This window comes from Eumetopias jubatus, unplaced genomic scaffold (assembly GCF_037043125.1).
Source record: "Eumetopias jubatus isolate StellerSeaLion01/CBP00866 unplaced genomic scaffold, mEumJub1_p1.0 scaffold_5, whole genome shotgun sequence".
Lineage (NCBI taxonomy): Eukaryota > Metazoa > Chordata > Mammalia > Carnivora > Otariidae > Eumetopias > Eumetopias jubatus.
The window spans coordinates 40,834,707-40,859,993 of NW_028274811.1; the positions used below are offsets into that span (position 1 = coordinate 40,834,707).

Genomic DNA, 25,287 nt, shown 5'->3' on the forward strand with positions numbered 1-25,287 from the left:
CACATGCTCTTGGGGCAGTGGGATAGCCATATGTGAAAGAATGAAATCGGATCCTTACCATATATTAAAATTAATTGAAATTGAATGAAAGTCCTAAATATAAGAGCTGAAACCATAAAACTCCTGGAAGAAACCATACATACAAATCCCTATAACCTTGGATTTGGCAGTAGTTTCTTAAATAAGACACTAAAAGCACAAGCAACAGAAGAAAAATTTGATTTAATCAAAATTGAAAACTTTTGTACCTCAGTAGATACCAACAGAAAGTAGAAAGAAAGCCCACAGAATGGGAGAAAATAATTTGCAAAATACATATCTGATACAGGTCTAGTTTCCAGAATATGGAAAGAACTCTTATAATTAAAAAACAAATAGTCTAATTTTTATTTTTATTTTTATTTTTTTTTAAAGATTTTTTTTTTTTTTTTTATTTGAGAGAGAGAGAATGAGAGATAGAGAGCACGAGAGGGAAGAGGGTCAGAGGGAGAAGCAGACTCCCCGCTGAGCAGGGAGCCCGATGCGGGACTCGATCCCGGGACTCCAGGATCATGACCTGAGCCGAAGGCAGTCGCTTAACCAACTGAGCCACCCAGGCGCCCCCAAATAGTCTAATTTTTAAATGGACAAAGTATTTGAATAGATTTCTCCAAAGAAGATAAACTATTAGCCAACAAACAAGCACTTGAAAAAGATGCTCAATGTTTCCATTCCTAGATCTATAACCAAAAAAAGAAAAATACTTTCAAACAAAAACATGTGCATCAGTGTTCATAAAAACACTATTCACAGTAGCTGAAAGGTGGAAATAATTCAAAGTCCATCACCTGGTAAACAGATCACTAAAATGGTATACCCAAATAGTGAAATAATCAGCCATAAAAAGGAGTGAAGTAGTGATACATGCTATGCTGCTATCCACATGGATGAACCCTGAAAACATGCTCAGTGTAGGAAGCCAAACAAAAGGCCTTGGTATACTGTGATTGCATATATATATATGAAATACCTCGAGTAGATAAATCCTTACAGATAGAAAGTAGACAGAAGGGTTGTCAGGGGCTGAGGGAAGGAAGAAATGAGTGTTTGCCCAGTGGATATGGAGTTTCCTTTTGGAGCAATGAAAATATTTTAGAACTATGTGATGGTGATAGTTGCATATGTTGTGAATGTACTAAATATATTAATGGTGAGTTTTATGTTTTGTGTATTTTACTCCAGTTGAAATAGTGTTTGTTCACAATGGGATGGACGCGTAATGAAATGAGTGAGGAAGGGAGGTCAGCAAGAATTTGAGCAGGAAATGCTATCATAGATGGTTAGATGAGCTAAGAGAAAAATTGGGGAAAAGAGCCTATGTTTTGGCTATTGACTGAGTAGAGAAAGAACTGTAGTTGAATTGCCTGTTCTCAGTTTTAGGGACCTAGACCCTGATGGTGGTGGAGGTCTCATGACAGTAGCAAACTGGATTCTTGATGAAATTTAAAGCAACATATTAAAGGTCCAAATGAGTTCTGTCTGAAGGGACTTTCTGCAGTGGTGGAAATGTTCTGTACCTGTGCTATTCAAGTCCAGAAGTCAGTAACCAGTTGAGTTACTGACAGTTGAATATTTGAAATTGTGCTATTGAGGAGCTAAGTATTTAATTTTCATTAATTTTAATTTAAATAGCCACATAAGGCTGGTGTCTGCTGGTAGTATATTGAAAAAAAGCTGACCTAGCACATTTCTACCGTTAACAAAGAGTTTTATAGGACAGTGCTGTGTTGAGCAATGTAGGCCTAGAATTCTTAATTAGTTAATATCCTCTCCCATGTCTATAGGAGAGAAACAACTCACCAGATACGATCATTGCCAATTCAGTCTCAATTTGAGGATTCACAATTAGTGAGTTGGAGGACGTTAATGTAGAAAGAAAAGACTCAGAATGATGTGCAGTTCTCTCTGAAGTTTTTCCACAAAATTTCTAATCTATGCAAGCTGACTTTGTTTCCTACATTTGTAGTAGGAAAACAGATGTATCTTTGTATAATTTTACATAAAGTATTTTTTTAATATTTTACTTGTGTTTTATTTACAGAGGTAAAGAACTCAGAAGAACAGTATAATAAAATAGTAATACCAAATGAGGAAAGTGTCATTATCTATTATAAGATTAGACAGCAGCTTGCCAAACTGGGTAAAGAAATTGAAGAATACATTCATAAACCAAAGTATTGCTTACCATTTCTACAGCCAGGTCGTTTGGTAAAGGTATGTCATTTTTGGGTAAAGATGCTAATTGTTGTTCTATAATAATTATATTGTTTTGCACTGTTCACGTGGAATTGATTGGGGGTGGGATCCTGTGTGAAGGTCTTTTAATCTCCACTAATTTTCATTTTGGGAGATATAAATCGAAGGAGACACTTTTGGAATTGACATATAAAATATCTCCCGTTATGAAATAAAAAAATAGAAGCAGTTTTGTGTGCAGTTTTAAGTCTTGGATGAATTCATTAGCTATAAAATATTAAAAATTTCATACAGTCTCAGAACAAATACGTCATATCATTTTAGAAATTTGTTTGCCAACGGAGATATTCCTATTCTTGCTGTTTTAGAGGCCTATGATATTTGGTGGTGATTTTTTTCTTTGGGGTTAATATCTTTTTCCTTAAGTTTAACTGATCTTTCAAAAAATATTTTACCAGGAAAACTATAACGTGGGCAAGGAAGTCTATAAAATTGCTTTTTGAACATAAATGTTTTTATTTACTTGCTTCCCTTTCTTTTTAGGTAAAGAATGAAGGAGATGATTTTGGCTGGGGAGTAGTGGTAAATTTTTCAAAGAAGTCAAATGTTAAGGTAAACTATTGCCCTTAAGGTAGAATCATATACAAAGTTCTAGTAAAGAGTTTTTCAGACTCATGAAATTGATCAAAGTAGAAATAGTGTTACATTAAGAGAAGCTATAATAAATTCTGCCATAAGGAATTACATTTTTGAATAATCTTAAATTTTGTCTTCAAAGTGCTGTTATTTTCCAAACAACAGATTTTAATTTCATGACAGTTTACATGTCTTCTCTGAATTCATCAGTACTTTTTATAATTTTACTCTTTAAATTGAATATTAGAAAGAATTAGTTTCTGATAGGGAAAACTAGAATTTTGATTTAGGTATATAATAGTTGAAGAAAAGGTATTAGAACTAGTTAGGTTTTACTTATTCTAAGAGAAAACAATAATAAAGTTGGCTTTTGTCATTATTTATATAAATATTTTGAAAAGATTATGTGTAAAATTAAGGAAGATTTTGTTACTGTGTTAGATGAGCGACTATCTTGAAATTAAGTTAGCCACCCTGTTACATTTTCTTTGTCTCCCAGTATGTGACCTCAGGCAGCATTTTGTATCTCCATGTATATTTTTCTTTATCTTTAAAAATGAATAGTTTGGAGAGCACCTGGGTGGCTCAGTACGTTGGTCATCTCATTCTTGATCTCAGCTCAGGTCTTAATCTTGGTTGTGAGTTCAGGCCCCACACTGGGCTCCACGCTGGGTGTGGAGCAACCTTAAAAAAAAAAAAATAGTTTGCATAAGATATCTGCATTCTCATAAGGTTAACCATGTCATGATTTTGTCGTCATTAACTTTGTTCCACCTGGGTATAGAGCAAGTAGGAATTAAGCTTTGGGGTTGGAAGTTACTCCTGAAATACGTAAATGAATTTAGAGATAATGAAGTCATTTGTTGGGAAAAACAAGTTCATAGGTTTGGGGGCACCCGGGTGGTGCATTCGGTTCAGCATCAGCCTTTAGCTCGGGTCATGATCTCAGGGTCCTGGGTTCAAGCCCCACATCAGGCACCTTGCTCAGTGGGGATTCTGCTTCCCTCTCTCTCTCTGCCCCTCTCCTGCTCGTGCTCTCTCTCTCAGATAAATAAAATTTCTTAGGTTTGTGATGGCTCTTTTGGTGAATGATCTGTGATTAATCCCACTGAGGAACTTCTTAAGGATATTTAGTTTGTTATTACTATTTTGATACATTACCATCTTCATTAGTAATTATATATAAGATTTGTTCTTTAAGTATTGTCACACTTGTTATCTCATTTGATCCCAATTTAATAAGCATTCATTAACCACAGACACAAAATCTCTGTGCTTACTCATTTGATGAATAGCAGAAAGCAGATAATGAAAATAAAAGGCAGAATAGTATAAATACTTCAGTAAAGATACAAGTAAAGTACATTTGGAGCACAGAGGAGGAAGAAGTTATGTCTGAGCTATTAGAGATGGCATCTAATTAGGAAGATAATTTAAAATTTTTAAAGGAACCTTGGAGAATGAGTAGCATTCATTTGATGGAAATTTACTGCTGGAGGAGCAGCGATATGCAGCAGGCCCAGAACATTTCAGGTAAAAAGTGAAATCTTTTAGAAATATTGAAGTTAATCACAGAAAATGGTTAAAATACAGATTTGAGTATATTCAGTCTAGGTATCTAAACATGTGAAAGCACTGGTAGGTGTTTGATTAGTTGGTTGGTTGATTGGTTTGCTTGGGTTTAGTTTGGTTGTTTGCTTTTTTAATCTGTTTATTTTTGAGGAAGGGATTGATCTGATCAGAAGTTACTGTATTGACAGTGTTTGAAGGATATTGAAACAGATAGCATAGTAGATACAAGTTTGTCAGTTAAGGAGACTTAACTCTTTTTGGGTGAGTCAGAAGGAAGGTGGTAAAGAATAAGGGTTCAGATGGAGGATACCGAGGAACTAGAATGGGCAGTCTTATGTGGGAAGTTGGGGGGAGCTTTAGTGATGATAAGATTTCAAACTTAGATATGTGAAAAGTTGGCTGTATTGAGCCAATAGTATTAAACTGGATAAAGTTTGCCTCTCATTCTGTGTCCCCCCCCACCTTATTTTAAATATACAGTGAAGTAAAGCTTGGAATTTTAACCTTGACGAAGATTGCATGGGTATTATTCATTTGAGCCTGACTAGAACTCAGATATGACTTACAGGCTTTTATATTTTCTTTTTTTTTTTTTAAAGATTTTATTTATTTGAGAGAGAGAGAGAGAAACAGCATGAGAGGGGAGAAGGTCAGAGGGAGAAGCAGGCTCCCCGCTGAGCCAGGAGCCCGATGTGGAACTCGATCCCGGGACTCCGGGATCATGACCTGAGCCGAAGGCAGTCGCTCAACCAACTGAGCCACCCAGGCGCCCTTTTATATTTTCTTTATTCTGTTTTTCGTGTACAGTGAAAAGTGTGGCGGTAAATGCTAAATGTTGTGGTTCCATTCATACTTATATAACCCATGGTGGAAAAGCCTTTGCCAGTTTACTCATTCCATAACTTGTCTATATCTAAGAGAATATTGCTAGGGCAGAATATTTTTACTTGTAGGGTACTGAAGTGCTATAGATTTCTTTCACTGGTTTTACATTACTTATATGTTTGTTTTTTCAACAGTTTTACTGAGATATTATTTATATACTGTACTGTTTACTCAGTGACTTTTAGTAAATTCACCATCACCACAATCGATTTTAGAATATTTTTATCCTCTCAAAAGGAAAAGGAAACTTTTGTCATTCCCACCCTGTGCTCCCATACCCTCAATCCTGAACAGCTACTAATCTACTCTCTATAGATTGCCTGTTCTGAAGATTTCATAAAATCGAATCGTGATATGGTGTTTTGCGACTGGCTTCTTAGCATGTTTCCAGAGTTTAAGCATGTTGTAGTGTGTATTAGCACTTTGTTCGTTTTTGTGATTGAATAGCATTCCATTGTACAGATACATGACATTTTGTTTATCCATTCATGAGTTGATAGACATTTGGATTGTTTCTACCTCTGGGCTATTATGAATAATGCCCCTATAAACATCGATGTCTGAGTTTTTATGTGGACATAGTTTTCATTTCTCTTGGGAGTGAAATTGCTGGATCCTGTGGATACCGTACAACCATTTAAAGAACTGCCAGGTTGTTTTCTAAAGTGGCTGCACCATTTCACATTCTCATTAACAATGTATGATAGTTTTTATTTCTTCACATCCTCACCGACACTTAATATCTGACTTTTTGATTACACTCAGTATATAGTGGTATCTCATTGTGGTCTTGATTTGTATTTCCCTGATGACTAATATTGCCAAGGATCTTTTTATGTGCTTATTGGCCATTTGTATATTCTTTGGAGAAATGTTTTCAGCTCTTTTGCCCACCCACATTCAAATTGAGTTGTCATTTTATTACTAAGTTATATGAGTTCTTTATGATATTTGATTTCCAGATATTTATCTCCCATTTTGTGGATTATCTTTACTTTCTTGATAGTGTCCTTTGAAGCACAAGTTTTTAATTTTGATGTAATCCAAATTAAATCTTTTTGTTTCCTTGTTACTTACGGTTTTGATGTCATATATAAAAATTACTGCCAACATCAAGCTCATGAAGATTTACCTCTGTGTTTTCTTCTAAGTTTTTTTTTTTTCATGCTACCGTGCAACAAAACTTTCATTAACATTTTGAACAGCAATTGAGAAAACCAGTGATTCAGTTATTACTGAAACTGGTAATTTCTAAACTTAAATTGGGGCAAATGGCTATAGTGCAGAGCAATGCCATCATTGGGCACTATGAATTCAAGACTGAAGAATTAACAGCCACCCCTCAGACGGAGAACCAGGTGGAGAGTTGACTCTTTCTGGATATTGTAATCAGAAAGAGTGCGGCCATCTTCCAGCTGCTTGCCAGCAAAAATGAGCCTCTGCTGGTCAGGGGGGATGCCCTCTTTATCTTGGATCTTCACCTTCACGTTTTCAATGGTATCACTGGGCTCCACCTCCAGGGTGATGGTCTTCCCAGTTAGGGTCTTCATGAAGATCTGCATGCCACCCCTCAGGCGCAGAACCAGGTGCAGGGTCGACTCTTTCTGGATGTTATAATCAGAAAGAGTGTGGCCATCTTCCAGCTGCTTGCCTGCAAAAATGAGCCTCTGCTGGTCAGGGGGGATACCCTCTTTATCTTGGATCTTGGCCTTCACATTTTTGATGGTGTCACTAGGCTCTACCTCTAGGTTGATGGTCTTGCCGGTCAGGGTCTTCACGAAGATCTGCATTTTGACCTGTTAGCGAATGCAAGGACACTGGATGCAATCATGTCGAGTTACCCAGATGCCAAGACACCGACACCCGACAATGCCAGCCACTCTTCTAAGAGTTTTATAGTTTTACCTATTATATTTAGGTCCCTGATCCATTTCCAGTTAATTTTTGTATGTGGTATAAGGTAAGGGTCCAGCTTCATTCTTGTCCTAGCCCTGGTTATTGGAAAACTCTTCCCTCATTAAATGATCATGTCATCCTCGTCAAAACTCAGAAGATCATAGCCTTTATTTCTAGATTCTCAGTTCCATTCACCTCTGTGTCCATCCCAGTGCCAGTACCATATGGTCTTCATTTACCATATCTTTGTAATTAAGTTTCAAAAAAAATAGATTTATGAGTTCTCCAGCTTTGTTCTTCTTTTCAAGATTGTTTTGGCTATTCTGGGATCCTTACAGTTTCATATGATTTTGATTATCTGCTTGTCAGTTTTTACGAAGAAGTCAGCTGGGATTCTGAGAGGGCTTACACTGAATCTGTGTATCAGCTTGAATATTGCTGTCTTAACATAATTGAGTCTTTCAGTCATGAACACAGCAAGTTTTCCCTCATATTTACAGACTTTTTTTTTTAAAGATTTATTTTTTTTTAAGATTTTATTTATTTGAGAGAGAATGAGAGAGAGAGCACATGGGGGGGGGGCGGGTCAGAGGGAGAGGCAGACTCCCCGCCGAGCAGGGAGCCTGATGCAGGACTCAATCCTGGGACTCCAGGATCATGACCCGAGCCGAAGGCAGTCACCTAACCAACTGAGCCAGCCAAGTGTGAGAGCGCGTGCAAGCTTGGGGTGGGAGGCAGAGCATACTCCCCGCTGAGCGAGGAGCTGGACATGGGGCTCCATTTCACAACCCTGAGATCATTCATGACCCTCGCTGAAATCAAGAGTCGGTTGCTTAACCGGCTGAGCCACCCAGGCGCCCCTTATTTCGATATTCTTATTTGGTAATTTATTGTTTTTCAAGTATAAATTTTATACTTTTTTTCTGTATACAAGGCCATGTCATATCACAAATAGAGATGGTTTTCTCCCTTTTCAATGTGGCTGCATTTTAGTTCTTTTTTTGCCTACTTGTTATGGCTAAAACCTCAAGTACAATGTTAATAGAGGTGATGAGAGCAGATATCCTAGTCTTTTTCCGAATTTAGGGGGGAAACATCCAGTGTTTATCCATTATGAATGATGTTAGCTCTGGGTTTTTAAGTGTCCTTTACCAAGTTGAGGAAGTTTCTTTCTATTCATAATTTGTTGAGTGTTTTTGTTACGAAAGATTATTGTATTTTGTCAAATGCTTTTAATGTACCTATTCAGATGATCATGTAGTTTTTAATTCCATTTGGTATTTATTCTGATGTGCTATATTAGGTTAATTGATTTTTAAATGTTAAATCAACTTCGGGTTCCTGGATAAATCCCACTTGGTCATGCTGCATTATTCATTTTATTTGTTGCTGGATTCATTTTGCTAGTATGTTGCAGAAGACTTTTGCATCTACATTCATAGGAGATACCAGTCTATAGTTTTCTTCGGATGTTTTTGTCTGGGTTTGGTTAACAGGTTAGTGCTGGCCTCATAATGAATTTGGAAGTGTTCCCCTTTTTTCTGTTTTTTTGACAAGTTTTTGAAGAAATGGTATTAATTTTTTTTTAATTGGAAGACTTCGGCAGTGAGAACACCTGAGCCTGGGCTTTTCTTTGAGTGTAGTTTATGATTATTAAGTCAGTTTTATAGGGTCTGTTCAGATTGTTTATTTCTTCTTGGGTCAATTTCAATGATATGCTTTCTTAGAAATTAGTCCATTTCATCTAAGTTACCTAATTGTATATAATTGTTCATGATATTAATTTATAATCCTTTTTATTTCCAGAAGGTGGTTAGTAATGTCCCCTCCTTCATTTCTCATTCTAATAATTTGAATCTTTCATCTAGCTAAATGTCAATTTTGTTGATCTCAAAGAACCAGCTTTTGGTTTCATTGATTTTTCTATTTTTCAATTTCATTAATTTCTGCTATATTTTTGTTAATCCTTGTATCTGCTAGCTTCAGTTTTAGTTTTCTGTTCTTTTTTTATTGTCTTAAGGTAAGAGGTCAGGTTATTAATTTGAGATCTCTCTTCCAGTTTAATATAGGCATTTATGCCTGTAAATTCCCCTCCAGGATGATAGTTTATCTGCATCCCATAAGTTTTGGTATGTTTTAATTCATTTTCATTTACTTCCAAGTATTTTCTAATTTCTCTTTTGATTTCTTCTTTGACCCCCTAGCTATTTAGGAGTGCGTTAATTTCCATATATTCGTGAAATTCCCAAATTTCTGTCTGTTTTTGATTTCTAATGTCATTCCTTTCTTGTTTGAGAAATAATTGGCATTATTCCAGTCCTTTTGAATTTATGGAAATTTGTTTAATGGCCTAACATATGGTCTATCCTGCAGAATGTTTATATGTAGTTGAGAAGAATGTATATTCTGTTTTGGGTGAGATATTCTATAGATGTCTGTTAGGTCTGGTTCATTTATGGTGTTGTTCAAGTCTTCTGTTTCTTTTCTTGCAGATCTTTTGTCTATTTGTTCTATGCATTAAAGTAAGGTATTGAAGACTAGTTGGATCTTTTTTTATTCAGTCTGAAAAATCTCTGCCTCTTGTTACGGTTCCTTAATCAGCTGGTTAATCTATTCACATTTAGTGTTATTGATATTGAATTTGTGGCTGTCATTGTGCTTTTTGTTCTGTAGTTTCATTTTGTTTTTCTAGTCCTCCTTTACTGCTTTCTTTTGCATTAAGTGCTTATGTTCTAACATAACATTTCAGCTTTTTTTTTCATTTTATTTTAATGATTTCTTTCTCTACTTTTTATGTTTTATTTCTCTACATCTCAATTTTTTTTTACTTCCTTAGTGGTTGTTAGGGCCTTTCATATCCTGTATTTCCATGTTAACTTAACAGAATAAGTTTCAGATTTATACTGAATTCCAATGAGACGTAGAGACATTATTCCCATATACATTTGTTCCATTTTCCCTCTTTTTGTGATATAATCTATAAATGTTACAAACCCAACAATACATGCTATAATTATAACTTAATATGATTTTATGATTTATAAAGAAGCTTAGAGAAGAAAGAGCAAGTATTTATAGCTCTTGTTATATTAATCTCATTATTTTTCATTTCTGGTTTATTTTATTGGATCCTATGGATTCAAGTTACCATCTGGAGTTTTTGCCTTAGCTCAGTACAACTTTGCTCCTACCCACCTCCTTTGTGCCATTATTGGAAAATATATTACATTCCTATATGTTGCAGACTTAACAATTCAATATATATGTATTATTTCATTTTTAAATCATTTAGTAGAAAAAGAAATAATTTTTATACTGTCCTTTTAGTTACATAATTACCTTTACCAGTGCTCTGTTTATTCATGTAGATTCAGATTAATGTCTAGTATCACTTGCTTTCAGCCTCAAGAATTTCTCATATTTTTTATAAAGTGGGTTCTGCTAGCAACAAATTCTCTGTTTTTGAAAGATAACTTTGGTGGATTTATAGATTCTTGGTTAACAAGTGTTTTTCTGTGAACATGCCTTCTGGTCTCCATTGTTTTTGCTGAGAAGTTTCTGCTGTTAATCTTAACTGTGGTCCCCTATAAGAGAGGAGTCTTTTTTTTTTTTTCCCCTCTTGCTGATTTCAAGATTCTCTCCTTTGTTTTGGCTTTTTGCATTTTTATTATGATGTGTCTCTGCTCATCTCTTTATATTTATTTTACTTGGAGTCCATTGAATTTCCCGAGTATGTAGATTAATATTTTTCAGTTAATTTGGGACATTTTCAGCCATTATTTCATCAGATATTTTTTCATCTCTTTCTGTCTTCTCCTGGTACTCACATTATGGGTATATTATTATACTTATTGGTATGCTACATTTGTCTGAGGTTCTGTTCATTTTCTCCTTTTTTATTCCCCGTTTTTTTGGGTTATGTAATCTATCAGGCTATGTACAGATGTGCTGCTGCTTTCTTCTGCTACTTCAGATCTCTTGAGCCCCTCTAGTGATTTCTTTCATTTCAGGCATACTTGTACTTATGAATTCAAGAATTTCGTTTTTGGTGGTTTTTATCACATCTGTCTCTTTATTGCTATTCTCTATTTGATATGACATTGTTATTTTACCTTCCTTTACTTCTTTAATTATGATTCCCTTAGTTTGAAAATATTTATGCTGGCTTCATTTAAGTCTTTGTTTAATCCAGTATCTGGTCACTCTCACAGGCATTTTCTTCTGTTATCTGCTTTTTTCTGGTACTTAGGTCTGGAATCATACTTTTCTGTTAATGTCTTATAATTTTTTCTTTGAAATTGGACATTTTAAATAATATATTGTAGCACTCTTGGTACTGGTCCCTCCTTCCCTCCCCTCACACAGGTACATTGTTATTTGCTTGTTTATTAGTTTAGTCATTAGCTCGAATGAGTGAAGTCTGTTCCACCCCCACTCATAACCTTCTTCCTTTTGAGTGACACTTTAGGACCTGTGGACTACATGAAGCATGGAGGCTTTTTTTATTTTTTAAGATTTTATTTACTTATTTTAGAGAGAGAGCATGTATTGGGGGGAAGCTGAGAAAGAGGGAGACCAGCAGACCCCTCCTGAGTGGGGAGCCCCATATGGGGCTTAATCCCAGGAGCCTGAGATCATCACCTGAGCTGAAATCAAGAGTAGGACTCTCAACCAACCGAGAGACCTAGGTGCCCTAAGCATCAGGTCTTTATAGCTTGCCTCTCCCAGCATGACAGCAATGCCTTAAAGGCAGGGTAAACAAGGGTAATTGAGGCCCCAGTATTCTTAGCAGTACCACACCTAAGATAGAGTCTCTGGCCAACCATTGGTGGCTGGGCAGAAGAAGGGTGTCCCCACCACTCAGCCTCACTTGCCCAGAACTTTTGCTCATTAATGAGTGGGAGCAGGATAAGAAATGCTGCCATCCTACGCCTTGTGGAAAGATTGCCCTCCAACTAAGAGCTGCAGGGAGAGGGAGCCCTACTGTGTTTTTGGCTTCACTAGTCTGCAGTTTTTGTCTTGCTGAGCTAGGAGAGATGAGGTGGGAGTGATCTTGGTTTAGATATCAGACTTAACGTTGTTCCTAATGAATTTTGTGGACTTTCTTGAATAGATGTTTCTTCACTTGCTATGTGCCCTTAGAACCATTTCCAGAGACTTTACATGGTTGGTTTTTTAGAACTTTCTCAAGTTTGCCAGGGAGCTGGGTGTGTGATATGCTACCATGCCGTCATGCTGGTAATTGATCTCAGGTTTTCTATTTTTAAGGGAGAAAAATTATACCTAACATAATTATAATTACATTTGCACACACATACATAGTGAACAAGTTTTTAAGTGATTTACCTCTCTTGGTCCTTAATCCATGTATAAAAGTAGTGCCAGCTGATGAAAATTCTTTTAGGCAAATATGAAATGGGGAATAGAGAAGAACATATTTCACTTTTTTTTTCTGCTTAAATTGGTGGTGAAACTTATTTCTCCACTGAGTTGCTTACATTTGTTCACTAAAAACATGAAATACTTTTTTTATTGATTTTGTAATCTAGGCCAGAATACTAATACAGAGATTTTTGTGGTTAATAGGGTTTGGTGTAGAGACAGGAAAAATACACACTAAGGAAGAAGATATTTGAAGCATTTTAAAGAGAGAGAAATGTGATTGTCAACATTTATTTTGTATTGTTTCTTTATATTCTACGAACTTGAAATTTTCATCAGAATTATATTTTAATCTGATAATTTCCACTTATAGTATGGAATTGGCCACATTTTAAAAGGAATGAAAAGTTAGGGAAAAAAGTTCAATTATGTGTTTAGGAAGTTAAAAATAAGGACATAGGTGTAAAAATTTAAAGAATTTATACTAAGACAATCATTAAGCCAACTAGAACATTTAGTAATTATTTTCTTATGTGAAGGATGACATTGTTGATCCACCTTTACCACAGTGTAGAGCTTAGAAGTAGTTCAGTGAGAACGATATTACAATCTTTTTTTTTTCTTTTTGATAGAAAGCATGCATGCAGGGGGAGGGACAAAGGGAGAGGGAGAGAGAGTCTTAAGCAGGCCTCACGCTCAGCACAGAGCCCCTCTCTGAAATCATGACTTGAGCCAAAATCAAGAGTCAGTTGCTTCATCAACTGAGCCACGTGGGTGCCCCAAATTATTTTATAATCTTTAAGAAATATTTTTAACAGCAAATTTCCACTTAATGCCTCAATACAGAGTCTTTGAAGTGTGCTCCCATAGTAACACTTAAGGATATCTCTGTAATGTGAGTGATTTTGGCAACTTTACAAAGAAAGATTACATAGATATACTTGAGTTCCAATGGTCACTTCTTTGATTGTTTTAGCTTACAGAGGAAGAATATTAAATTTAAAAATAAAATCTATAGAATTGGAACTAAACCCAACAAGACAGTTTTAGATTATCTAGATACATTACAGACTGTTCATAAATCATAGATTATTTTTGTTTAAATACTCGTCACCTAACACTTTGGAGTTAATTCATTCATCAAACTGGAATGGATCTTACACAGAGGGTTTTTTCCCCTCTGGAAGCAAAGATAACAGTCATTGATTCTCCTTACAGTCTTTTGTCTCCTGGAAGATTAACAGTTGGGTCCTAACTTCTTAGCTCATTGTTTTATAAAATCATTTTATATTGACTAAGCTTTACATAAATACATAATCTTTGCAGCTACAGACTTAATTGAAAAAAATGTTCAGCTTTGGTTTGTGTCTATACCAAAATGAAGAATGTTTTGATGAAACATTTAAAAATAACCATATTTTGGGGGAAAAAAAGTATGTGGAGAAAAAAATTGGGTTTTGAGGAATGGAGCTTATGTATTCAGAAATTTGAATTCAGTAATTTAAGATAATTATGGTTGTATTTTTGGTTTGTATTTGGAAATGTATTTGTTAAGCGATTGGTAGTTTAGTGCAGAAATAGATCATAGGTATGAGTTTGTCATTTCTTGAAAGTTTTTCAGTTTTGAACAGTAACTGTGCCTAGGGGATACCAAGCAGTTAATTCTTCGACTTGTTCGCTCCTCAATCAAAATAACTTTCCTTTTATCATTTTATGCAAAAGGATCACTCAAATATTGAATTAAAAAGACCAAAGAAAAATATCTTTTTGCTGTTTGAAAGATACTGCTGTCAAGCAAATTATCATAAATTACAGATGTAATTAATCTTTGGATCTTGAGAATTATATTTTTATTAGAGAATATAAGACCAAAGTTTTTTAATAAAATTATATAAAACCACATTATAGAGGTGCCAGTGTACTAGGCAATAATCTATGTTCAGTATAATTTTCATGTTTAATTAGGATAATTTGAAGATACAGTTTTATTTTCTGAAACTGTTGATTTCTTATGGTTTCTTTTTCTAATTATAATTTTAAAATTATAAACTTATCATTGGAAACTTAAAATGGCATTTTATGTCAATTAATGACTCATACTATTTTTATTTAAGATTTATTTTAGAGAGAGAGTGTGTGAGCCGGGAAATGGGCAGAGGGAGGACAGTTCATACTATTTAAATTCATAAGTATCAAGTCTACAGTCATACCACCCTGAACACACACACACAGTCTCATCTGAATTCATAAGTATCAAGTAATTTCTGTGTTTTCTCATCCAGTGGAGCATGTTGAAAGATGAAGGACAGCCTTCATTTCATGAAATAAACATTTACTGTGCAGTATGTGCCATTCATAATGCTAAATGCTGAGAACATAGTCCCTGTACCAATGGAACTTAAAATTTGTGGGCCAGTATTTAATAATGAGCTTCTTTTATCTTATTTTCTTCTAGCCTAATTCTGGTGAACTGGATCCTTTATATGTAGTTGAAGTACTCCTGCGCTGTAGCAAAGAAAGTTTGAAAAATTCAGCTACTGAGGCTGCAAAACCAGCTAAACCTGATGAGAAAGGAGAGATGCAGGTTTGCACTTTATTTTTCATCTTCAGATTTCAAATACTTTTTGAATTATGTATAATCACTAGATTTCCTGAGTATGATTATAATGAACATACTATCTTGATTTCTAAGTGGGAAGATTTCAAGGCTTTTAAAGGTATGTTAAAGCCATCTAAAATATCAGAAGGGTGATTAATGAGATTAAAGCTCTGTTTCTGTTATCAGATTGTGGTCAGGTAAATAATGATGAAGTGAAAGATAAAGAGAATTTAATAATATAAATTTTCACATGAAGTTGAATTTTGCTTGAACTATAATGATTTATCATTTTTGTGATGAAATAACTTTGCAGTTTTACATCATCCATGCTGTTTAGTACATTCCTATGAAATATTGAAGCAGTAATTTGATAATTAAAAATCCTGCATAAGTTTCCTTAGTTGTAACCATTTAATTTACATGTGCTTTTAACAGAATTTTAGTTGAAGTATAGTTGACATATAACATTATATTAATCTGAGGGGTACAACACAGCGACTAACATTTATATATATTACAAATGCTCAGAAAGGGGCACCTGGGTGGCTCAGTCATGAAGCGTCTGCCTTCGGCTTGGGTCATGATCCCAGGGTCCTGGGATTGAGCCCTGCATTGGGCTCCCTGCTCGGCGGGAAGCCTGCTTCTCCCTCTCCCACTCCCCCTGCTTGTGTTCCCTCTCTCCCTGTGTCTCTCTCTGTCAAATGAATAGATAAAATCTTAAAAAAAAAAAAAAAACTCAATAAAAAGAGAAAGAAATGCTCACCACAATAAGTGTAGTTACCATCTGCCACCGTACAGAGTTATTACAATATTATTGGTTATAATTCCCTATGCTGTACTTGTCATCCCTGTGACTTTCTGTTTCATAACTAGAAATTTGTATCTGTTAATCCTCTTCACATGTTTCATCTCTAACCTCACCCACCTCCCCTCAGGCAACCACCAGTTTGTTCTCTGTATTTATGAGTGTGTTTTTGGTTTTTTTGTTTGTTCCTTTTGTTTTTTAGATTTTTACATATAAGTGAAATCATGAGGTATTTATCTTTGTCTGATTTATTTCACTTAACATAATAACCATGTTGCACATCCATCCATATTATTGCACACGACAAGATTTCATTCTTTTTTATGCCTGAATAATATTACTGTGTGTGTGTGTGTGTGTGTGTGTGTGTGTAACACATATTCTTTATCCATTCATCTGTTAATGGACAGATTGCTTCTCTATCTTGGCTGTTGTATATAATGCTGCGATAAACAGGGGTGCATATATCTTTTCAAATTAGTGTATTCATTTTTTTAGGGTTGATAACCAGAAGTGGAATTACTGGATCATATAATATTTCTATTGCTCATTTTTGAGGAGCTGCCACATTGTCTTCCACAGTGGCTGTATCCATTTACATTCTCAGTGCCTGAGGGTTCCCTTTTCTCCACATCCTTACCAACACTTACTTCTTATCTTTGTGATACTAGGCATTCTTAGAGGTGGGTAGTGATATTTCACTGTGGTTTTGATTTGCATTTTCCTGATGATTAGTGACACTGAGCATCTTTTTTTTTTCAAATATGATTTTTTTTATTATGTTCATCACCATACATTACATCATTAGTTTTTGATGTAGTGTTCCATGATTCATTATTGGCGTATAACACCCAGTGCTCATTCAATACGTGCCCTCTTTAATACCCATCACCAGGGTAACCCATCCCCCCACCCCCCTCCCCTCTAGAACCCTCAGTTTGTTTCTCAGAGTCCATACTCTCATGGTTCATCTCCCCCTCCGATTTCCCCCCCTTTGGTTCTTCCCTTCCTGCTATCTTCTTCTTTTTTTTTTTTTTTAACATATAATGTATTATTTGTTTCAGAGGTACAAGTCTGTGATTCAACAGTCTTACCCAGTTCACAGCGCTCACCATAGCATATACCCTCCCCAATGTCTGTCACCCAGCCACCCCACCCCTCCCACCCCCCACCACTCCAGTAACCCTCCGTTTGTTTCCTGAGATCAAGAATTCCTCATATCAGTGAGGTCATATGATACATGTCTTTTTCTGATTGACTTATTTCACTCAGCATAATACCCTCCAGTTCCATCCACGTCGTTGCAAATGGCAAGACTTTATTCCTTTTGATGGCTGCATAATATTCCATTGTATATATATAACATATCCTTATCCATTCATCTGTGGATGGACATCTTGGCTCTTTCCACAGTTTGGCTATTGTGGACGTTGCTGCTCTAAACATTGGGGTGCACATACCCCTTTGGATCCCTACATTTGTATCCTTGGGGTAAATACCCAGTAGTGAAATTGCTGGGTCGTATGGTAGCTCTATTTTCAACTTTCTGAGGAACCTCCATACTGTTCTCCAGAGTGGCTGCACCAGCTTGCATTCCCACCAACAGTGTAGGAGGGTTCCCTTTTCTCCACATCCCCGCCAACATCTGTCATTTCCTGACTTGTTAATTTTAGCCATTCTGCTGGGTGTGAGGTGATATCTCATTGAGGTTTTGATTTGGATTTCCCTGATGCTGAGCGATGTTGAGCACTTTTTCATGTGTCTGTTGGCCATTTGGATGTCTTCTTTGGAAAAATGTCTGTTCATGTCTTCTGCCCATTTCTTGATTGGATCATTTGTTCTTTGGGTGTTGAGTTTAAGAAGTTCTTCATAGATTTTGGACTCTAGCCCTTCATCTAATATGTCATTTGCAAATATCTTCTCCCATTCTGTCGGTTGTCTTCTGGCTTTGTTGACTGATTTTTTAGCTGTGCAAAAGCTTTTTATCTTGATGAAGTCCCAAGAGTTCATTTTTGCTCCTGCTTCCCTTGCCTTTGGCGATGTTTCTAGGAAGAAATTGCTGCGGCTCAGGTCGAAGAGGTAGCTGCCTGTGTTCTCCTCTAGGATTTTGATGGACTCCTGTCTCACACTGAGGTCTTTCAACCATTTGGAGTCTATTTTTGTGTGTGGTGTAAGGAAATGGTCCAATTTCATTCTTCTGCATGTGGCTGTATGATTTTCCCAACACCATTTGTTGAAGAGACTGTCTTTTTTCCATTGGACATTCTTTCCTGCTTTGTCGAAGATTAGTTGACCATAGAGTTGAGGGTCCATTTCTGGGCTCTCTCCTCTGTTCCATTGATCTATGTATCTGTCTTTCTGCCAGTACCATACTGTCTTGATGATGACAGCTTTGTACTAGAGCTTGAAGTCTGGAATTGTGATGCCACCAGCTTTGCTTTTCTTTTTTTTCAACATTCCTCTGGCTATTCAGGGTCTTTTCTGGTTCCATACAAACTTTAAATTTGTTCCATTTCTTTGAAAAAAGTGGATGGTATTTTGATAGGGATTGTATTAAATGTGTAGATTGCTCTAGGTAGCATTGACATCATCACAATATTTGTTCTTTCAATCCATGAGCATGGAACAATTTTCCATTTCTTTGTGTCTTCCTCAATTTCTTTCATGAGGATTTTATAGTTTTCTGAGTACAGATTCTTTGCCTCTTTGGTTTGATTTTTTCCTAGGTATCTTATGGTTTTGGATGCAGTTGTAAATGGGATTGACTCCTTAATTTCTCTTTCTTCTGTCTTGTTGGTGAATAGGAATGCCACTGATTTCTCTGCATTGATTTTATATCCTGCCACTTTACTGAATTCATGTATGAGTTCTAGCAGTTTTGGGGTGGAGTCTTTTGGGTTTTCCACATACAGTATCATATCATCTGCAAAGAGTGAGAGTTTGACTTCTTCTTTGCCGATTTGGATGCCTTTTATTTCTTTTTGCTGTCTGATTGCTGTGGCTAGGGCTTCTATTACTATGTTGAATAGCAGTGGTGATAGTGGACATCCCTGCCGTGTTCCTGACCTTAGTGGGAAAGCTCTCAGTTTTTCCCCATTGACAGTGATATTTGCTGTGGGTTTTTCATAGATGGCTTTTATGATATTGAGGTATGTACCCTCTATGCATATACTCTGAAGAGTTTTGATCGAGAAAGGATGCTGTACTTTGTCAAATGCTTTGTTCACATTGATTTGCGGATGTTGAACCAATCTTGCAGCCCAGGGATAAATCCCACTTGGTCCTGGTGAATAATCCTTTTAATGTACTGTTGGATCCTATTGGCTAGTATTTTGGTGAGAATTTTTGCATCCATGTTCATCAAGGATATTGGTCTGTAATTCTCCTTTTGGATGGGGTCTTTGTCTGGTTTGGGGATCAAGATAATGGTGGCCTCATAAAACGAGTTTGGAAGTTTTCTTTCCATTTCTATTTTTTTGGAAAGTTTCAGAAGAATAGGTATTCATTCTTCTTTAAATGTTTGGTAGAATTCCCCTGGGAAGCCATCTGGTGCTGGGCTTTTGTCGGGAGATTTTTGATTGCTGCTTCAGTTTCCTTGGTGGTTATAGGTCTGTTCAGGTTTTCTATTTCTTCCTGGTTCAGTTTTGGTAGTTGATACATCTCTATGAATGCATCCATTTCTTCCAGATTGTCTAATTTGCTGGCATATAGTTGCTCATAATATGTTCTTATAATTGTTTGTATTTCTTTGGTGTTGGTTGTGATCTCTCCTCTTTTCATTCATGATTTTGTTTATTTGGGTCATTTCTCTTTCCTTTTGCTAAGTCTGCCCAGGGGTTTATCAGTCTTGTTAATGCTTTCAAAGAACCAGCTCCTAGTTTCGTTGACCTGTTCTACTGTTCTTTTGGTTTCTATTTCATTGATTTCTGCTCTGATCTTTATTATTTCTCTTCTCCTGCTGGGTTTAGGCTTTATTTGCTGTTCTTTCTCCAGCTCCTTTAGGTGTAGGGTTAGGTTGTGTATTTGAGACCTTTCTTGTTTCTTGAGAAAGGCTTTTATTGGTATATACTTTCCTCTTAGGACTGCCTTTGCTGCATCCCAAAGATTTTGAACGGTTGTGTTTTCATTTTCATTGGTTTCCATGAATTTTTTTAATTCTTCTTTAATTTCCTGGTTGACCCATTCATTCTTTAATAGGATGCTCCTTAGCCTCCATGTATTTGAGTTCTTTCCGACTTTCCTCTTGTGATTGAGTTCTAGTTTCAAAGCATTGTGGTCTGAAAATATGCAGGGAATGATCCCAGTCTTTTGGTACTGGTTGAGACCTGATTTGTGACCTAGGATGTGATCAATTCTGGAGAATGTTCCATGGGCATTAGAGAAGAATGTGTGTTCTGTTGCTTTGGGATGGAATGTTCTGAATATATCTGTGAAGTCCATTTGGTCCAGTGTGTCATTTAAAGCCTTTATTTCCTTGTTGATCTTTTGCTTAGATAATTTGTCTATTTCAGTGAGGGGGTGTTGGAGTCCCCCACTATTACTGTATTGTTGTGTATGTTATTCTTTGATTTTGTTATTAAATGCCTTACATAACTGGCTGCTCCCATGTTAGAGGCATAGATATTTACAGTTGTTAGATCTTCTTGTTGGATATACCCTTTAAGTAGGATATAGGGTCCTTCCTCATCTCTTATTAACAGTCTTTGATTTAAAATCTAATTTGTCTGATACACGGATTGCCACCCCAGCTTTCTTTTGGTGTCCATTAGCATGGTAAATGGTTTTCCACCCCCTCACTTTCAATGTGGGGGTGTCTTTGGGTCTAAAATGAGTCTCTTGCAGACAGCATATCGATGGGTCTTATTTTTTTATACAGTCTGATATTCTGTGTCTTTTGATTGGGGCATGTAGCCCATTTACATTCAGGGTAACTATTGAAAGATATGAATTTAGTGCCATTGTATTGCCTTTAAGGTGACTGTTACTCTATATTGTCTGTGTTCCTTTCTGGTCTGTTACTTTTAGGCTCTCTCTTTGCTTAGAGGACCCCTTTCAATATTTCTTCTAGGGCTGGTTTCCTGTTTGCAAATTCCTTTAGTTTTTGTTTGTCCTGGAAGCTTTTTATCTCTCCTTCTATTTTCAATGACAGCCTAGCTGGATATAGGATTCTTGGCTGCATATTTTTCTCATTTAGTGCTCTGAATATATCATGCCAGTCCTTTCTGGCCTGCCAGGTCTCTGTGGATAGTCTGTTGCCATTCTAATGTTTCTACCATTGTAGGTTACAGATCTCTTCTCCCGAGCTGCTTTCAGGATTTTCTCTGTCTCTGAGACTCCTACGTTTTACTATTAGATGTCAGGTTGTTGACCTATTTTTATTGATTTTGGGAGAGGTTCTCTGTGCTTCCTGGATTTTGATGCCTGTTTCCTTCCCCACATTAGGGAAGTTCTCTGCTATAATTTGCTCCAATATACCTTCTGCCCCTCTCTCTCTTTCTTCTTCTTCTGGGATCCCAAGTATTCTAATGGTGTTTCGTCTTATGGTATCACTTATCTCTCAAATTCTGGCCTTGTGATCCAGTAGTTGTTTCTCTCTTTTTTTCTCAGCTTCTTTATTTTCCATCATTTGGTCTTCTTTTCTGCCTCATTTATCCTAGCAGTTAGAGCCTCCATTTTTGATTGCACCTCATTAATAACTTTTATGATTTTGACTTGGTTAGATTGTAGTTCTTTTATTTCTCCAGAGAGGGTTTCTCTAATAACTTCCATGCTTTTTTCAAGCCCAGCTAGTATCTTTAAAATCATGATTCTGAACTCTAGTTCTGACATCTTACTAATGTTCATAGTGATTAGGTCCCTGGCAGTCGGTACTGCCTCTTGTTCTTTTTTTGAGGTGATTTTTTCCATCTTATCATTTTGTCTAGAGGAGAATAGATGAATGAGAGAACAAAATGCTAACAGGGTAACGACGTCTCCAGAAAATATATAGTAAACAAATCTGAAAAGACCTGAAACTGGGAGAAAAGAAAGGAAAAGAAAGAAAAAAGAAAAAAAGATAAAAGACAAACAAACCAAAACAAACAAAACAGAATATAATCAGATATGATCAGGCTGGTGCATAGATCAGTGCCACACGCTAGATTTTGGGGTGTATTTTGGTCTGTTAGAAGAAAGTGCCTTCCAAAATTTTAAAGAAAAACTTATTTATGTTCAAAAATAAGGGTTAATACGATGAAGTGATGGAAGATGACTGTAAAGATGAAAATATAAAAGATTTTATAAAAGGAATTGTTAAGTTGGTTGAAAAGAAAAAAGAGGATTAAAAAAACAAAGGGAGAGAATGTGATCAGGCAGGAGACTAGAACAAAGCCATACACTAGAGATTTAGGGTATATTTTGATCTGTTAGAAGAAACTGTATCCAAAATTTTAAAGGGAGAACAACTTATGTATATATACCAAAAATAGGGTAACTGCTATGAAGGGATCGAATATGACTCTAAAAATGAAAAATAGAAAAGATTTTTTTTCAAAAAGGGATTGATAAGATGTTGGTTGAAAAAGGGAGAAAGAAAAATTTAAAAAAAAATTTTAAAAAATTAACTTTGAAAGACTAAGGAATCATGGGAAAAAAACCATGAATTCTATGTTTAGTATTCCACTACTGCTGGAGTTCTGCCGTTGACATTGTTCGGTAAACTTGGTCTTGGCTGGCTGTTCTTGGTGATCTCGGGGTGTGGCCTGTTGCCGTGGTTCCTAAATGTCTTTGCCGGAGGCAGAATTGCCCCACCCTTGCCCTGCCCTTGCCGGTCCGGGCTAAGTAATCTGCTCGGTTTTGCTTTCGGGAGCTTTTGTTGCCTGCAAGCTTTCTGTACAGCTTTGGAGGACGAGAGTGAAAATGGTGGCCTCCCAATCTCCGCCCAGGAGGAGCCGAGAACTTGGGGTCCCGCTCCTCAATGCTCCCCCAGAGAAAATCAGTCAATCACTCCCATCTTCCCGGTCTCCAGCTGCACTCCGTCCTCACCCAGCTGTGACCGAGCGTTCCTATCTCTGGCTCACGACCCCATGTGGAGTTTCCAAACCCAGCAGATCCCTGCGGTGCGCTCCCGCGCCGCTCCTCCTGAGGGAGGAAGGGGAGTCTCCCCGGACCTGCCGCTTGTTGGGTCCCTGCTGGAGGAGCAGGGCCCGACTGTGCTGCGGATCACAGTTTATGGCAACCCCGAGCTGAGAGCCCGCTCCTCGGCTCAGTCTCTGCAGCCGGCTTCCCCGCTCTGATACCTGGGAGCTCTGCCCCATTCAGGCACCCCCGGTCTTCCTGTGACCCCGAGGGTCCTGAGACCATTGTGTCCCGGAGAGGGTTCCACCCCCGCTTAGCCACTGGAGTGACATCCCTCGGCGGAGCAGACCTCTAAAAGTTCCGATTTTTTGCTCCCCCCCAGCTGTACCGGTTAACGGAGGCCCCCTCCCCCGCCGTCTATCTTCCCGAATATCGCCTGGGATTCGCTTCTCCGCACGTCCTACCTTCCAGAGAAGGTGGTCGCTTTTCTGTTCAGAGTGTTGTTGCTATTCTTATCTTCGATCTTCTGTTGAGTTTGTAGGTGTTCAGAATTGTTTAATCCCTATCCAGCTGAATTCCCGGGACCAGATGAAATCCAGGTGTCCTACTCCGCCGCTATCTTGCTCCTTCCCTGATACTGAGCATTTTTTCATGTGTGCGTCAGCTATCTGAATATCTTCTTTGGAAGCTTGTCTGTTCAGGTTCTCTGCCTATTTTTTAGTCATATTTTGTGTGTGTGTTTAGTTTTATGAGTTTTTTTTTTAGCCTCTTATTAGTTGTATCATTTGTAGATATCTTCTCCCATCAAGTAGGTTTCCTTTTCATTTTGTGGATGGTGTCCTTTGCTGTGCAAAAGTTTTATAGTTTGATGTAGACCCTTTTGTTTGTTTTTATTTTTGTTGCCTTTGCCTGAGGAGCCTGATCCAAAAAAAATATTGCTAATGCAACACTACTTTTCTTTTTAGGAGGTTTTTTTTTTTTTTTTATTGTTTTTGTTTTTACTAGAATGTGAGTAGGGGTGGGGGAGGAACAGAAAGGGAGAGAGAATCTTAAGCAGGCTCTGTGCCCAGCATGGAGCCCGACATGGGGCTCCATCTCATGACCTGAGCTGAAACCAGGAGTCAGACGCTTAACCACCTGAGCCACCCAAATGCTCCTTCTTTTAGGAGTTTCAGGTCTTATATTTAGGTCTTTAATCCATTTTGAGGTGGTTTTTTTTTTTATATGGTTTAGGAAAATAGTGCAGTTTAATTCTTTTGCGTGTGACTGTCCCGTTTTCTCAGCACCATTTGTCGCTTAGACTCTCTTTTCCACATTGTACATTCTTATTACCTCATTTTTCTTAGATTAATTGACCATATAATAGTGGGTTTATTTCTAGATTCTCTGTTCTATTCCATTGATCTGCTTTTGTGCCAGTACCATAATTGTTTTGATTCTTACTACTTTGTAGTATAGTTTGAAATCTGCAGTTGTGTTGACCTCCAGCTTTTTTCTTTCTGAAGATTGCTTTGGCTATTTGGCTTGATGATTCTGCATCAAGATCTTTGTGATTCTACATAAATTTTAGGATTATGTGTTTTAGTTCTTTGAAAAATACTGTTCGTATTTTGACAAGGATTGCATTAAATCTGTAGATTATTTTGAGTGGTATAGACTTTTTTTTAAAAGATTTTATTTATTTATTTGAGAGAGACAGCACAAGCAGGGTGAGGGGCAGAGGGAGAGGGAGCAGCAGAGCCTGTTCTGAGCAGGGTGCCCCACACGGGGCTCCATCCAAGGACCCCAGGATCATGTCCTGAGCCGAAGGCAGACATTTAACCAACTGAGCCACCCAGACGCCCCGAGTGGTATAGACATTTTAAAAGTATTCTTTTAGTCCTTGAGTATAGTATATCTATCCTTTCTTTGTGTCATCTTCAGTTTCTTTCATCATTGTATTACAGTCTTCAGAGTACAGGACTTTTCACCTTTTTGGTTAACTTTATTCCTAGATGTTTTATTCTTTTTGATGCAATTATAAATGGGATTGTTTTCTTAATGTCTCTTTTTTATAGTTTGTTATCAGTGTACAGAAGCATAACAGATAATACTGATCCTGCTGCAACTTCAGTAAATTTATTCTAACAATTCTTGGTAGAGTCTTATGGCTTTCTATATATAATACTGTGTCATTTGCAAAGGGTGACAGTTTTACTTCTTACCAATTTGGATGCCTTTT

At 36.9% G+C, this 25,287-nt stretch overlaps 2 protein-coding genes across 3 annotated transcripts in view; one reads left to right on the forward strand and one right to left on the reverse strand.

The window, feature by feature from the left end:
* The window catches only part of MTREX (Mtr4 exosome RNA helicase), a 126,989-nt gene that overhangs the window by 53,324 nt on the left and 48,378 nt on the right, over positions 1–25,287 (forward strand). For both annotated transcript variants that reach the window (XM_088023309.1, XM_028119130.2), the window contains 3 exons: positions 2,081–2,253; positions 2,779–2,847; positions 15,062–15,190. In XM_088023309.1, coding sequence (XP_087879435.1) covers positions 2,081–2,253; positions 2,779–2,847; positions 15,062–15,190 — 371 coding nt within the window. The remainder of the gene's footprint in view (positions 1–2,080; positions 2,254–2,778; positions 2,848–15,061; positions 15,191–25,287) is intronic.
* Positions 6,576–6,974, reverse strand: LOC114221021 (ubiquitin). The gene has a single exon (XM_028119133.2). It carries the CDS (start codon positions 6,888–6,890, stop codon positions 6,657–6,659), a length of 234 nt encoding a protein of 77 aa, XP_027974934.2. The 5' UTR covers positions 6,891–6,974; the 3' UTR covers positions 6,576–6,656.

Excerpts from the sequence above, each read along its gene's own strand:
- LOC114221021 (XM_028119133.2), bottom strand. The coding sequence starts at position 6,890 with ATGCAGATCTTCATGAAGACCCTAACTGGGAAGACCATCACCCTGGAG.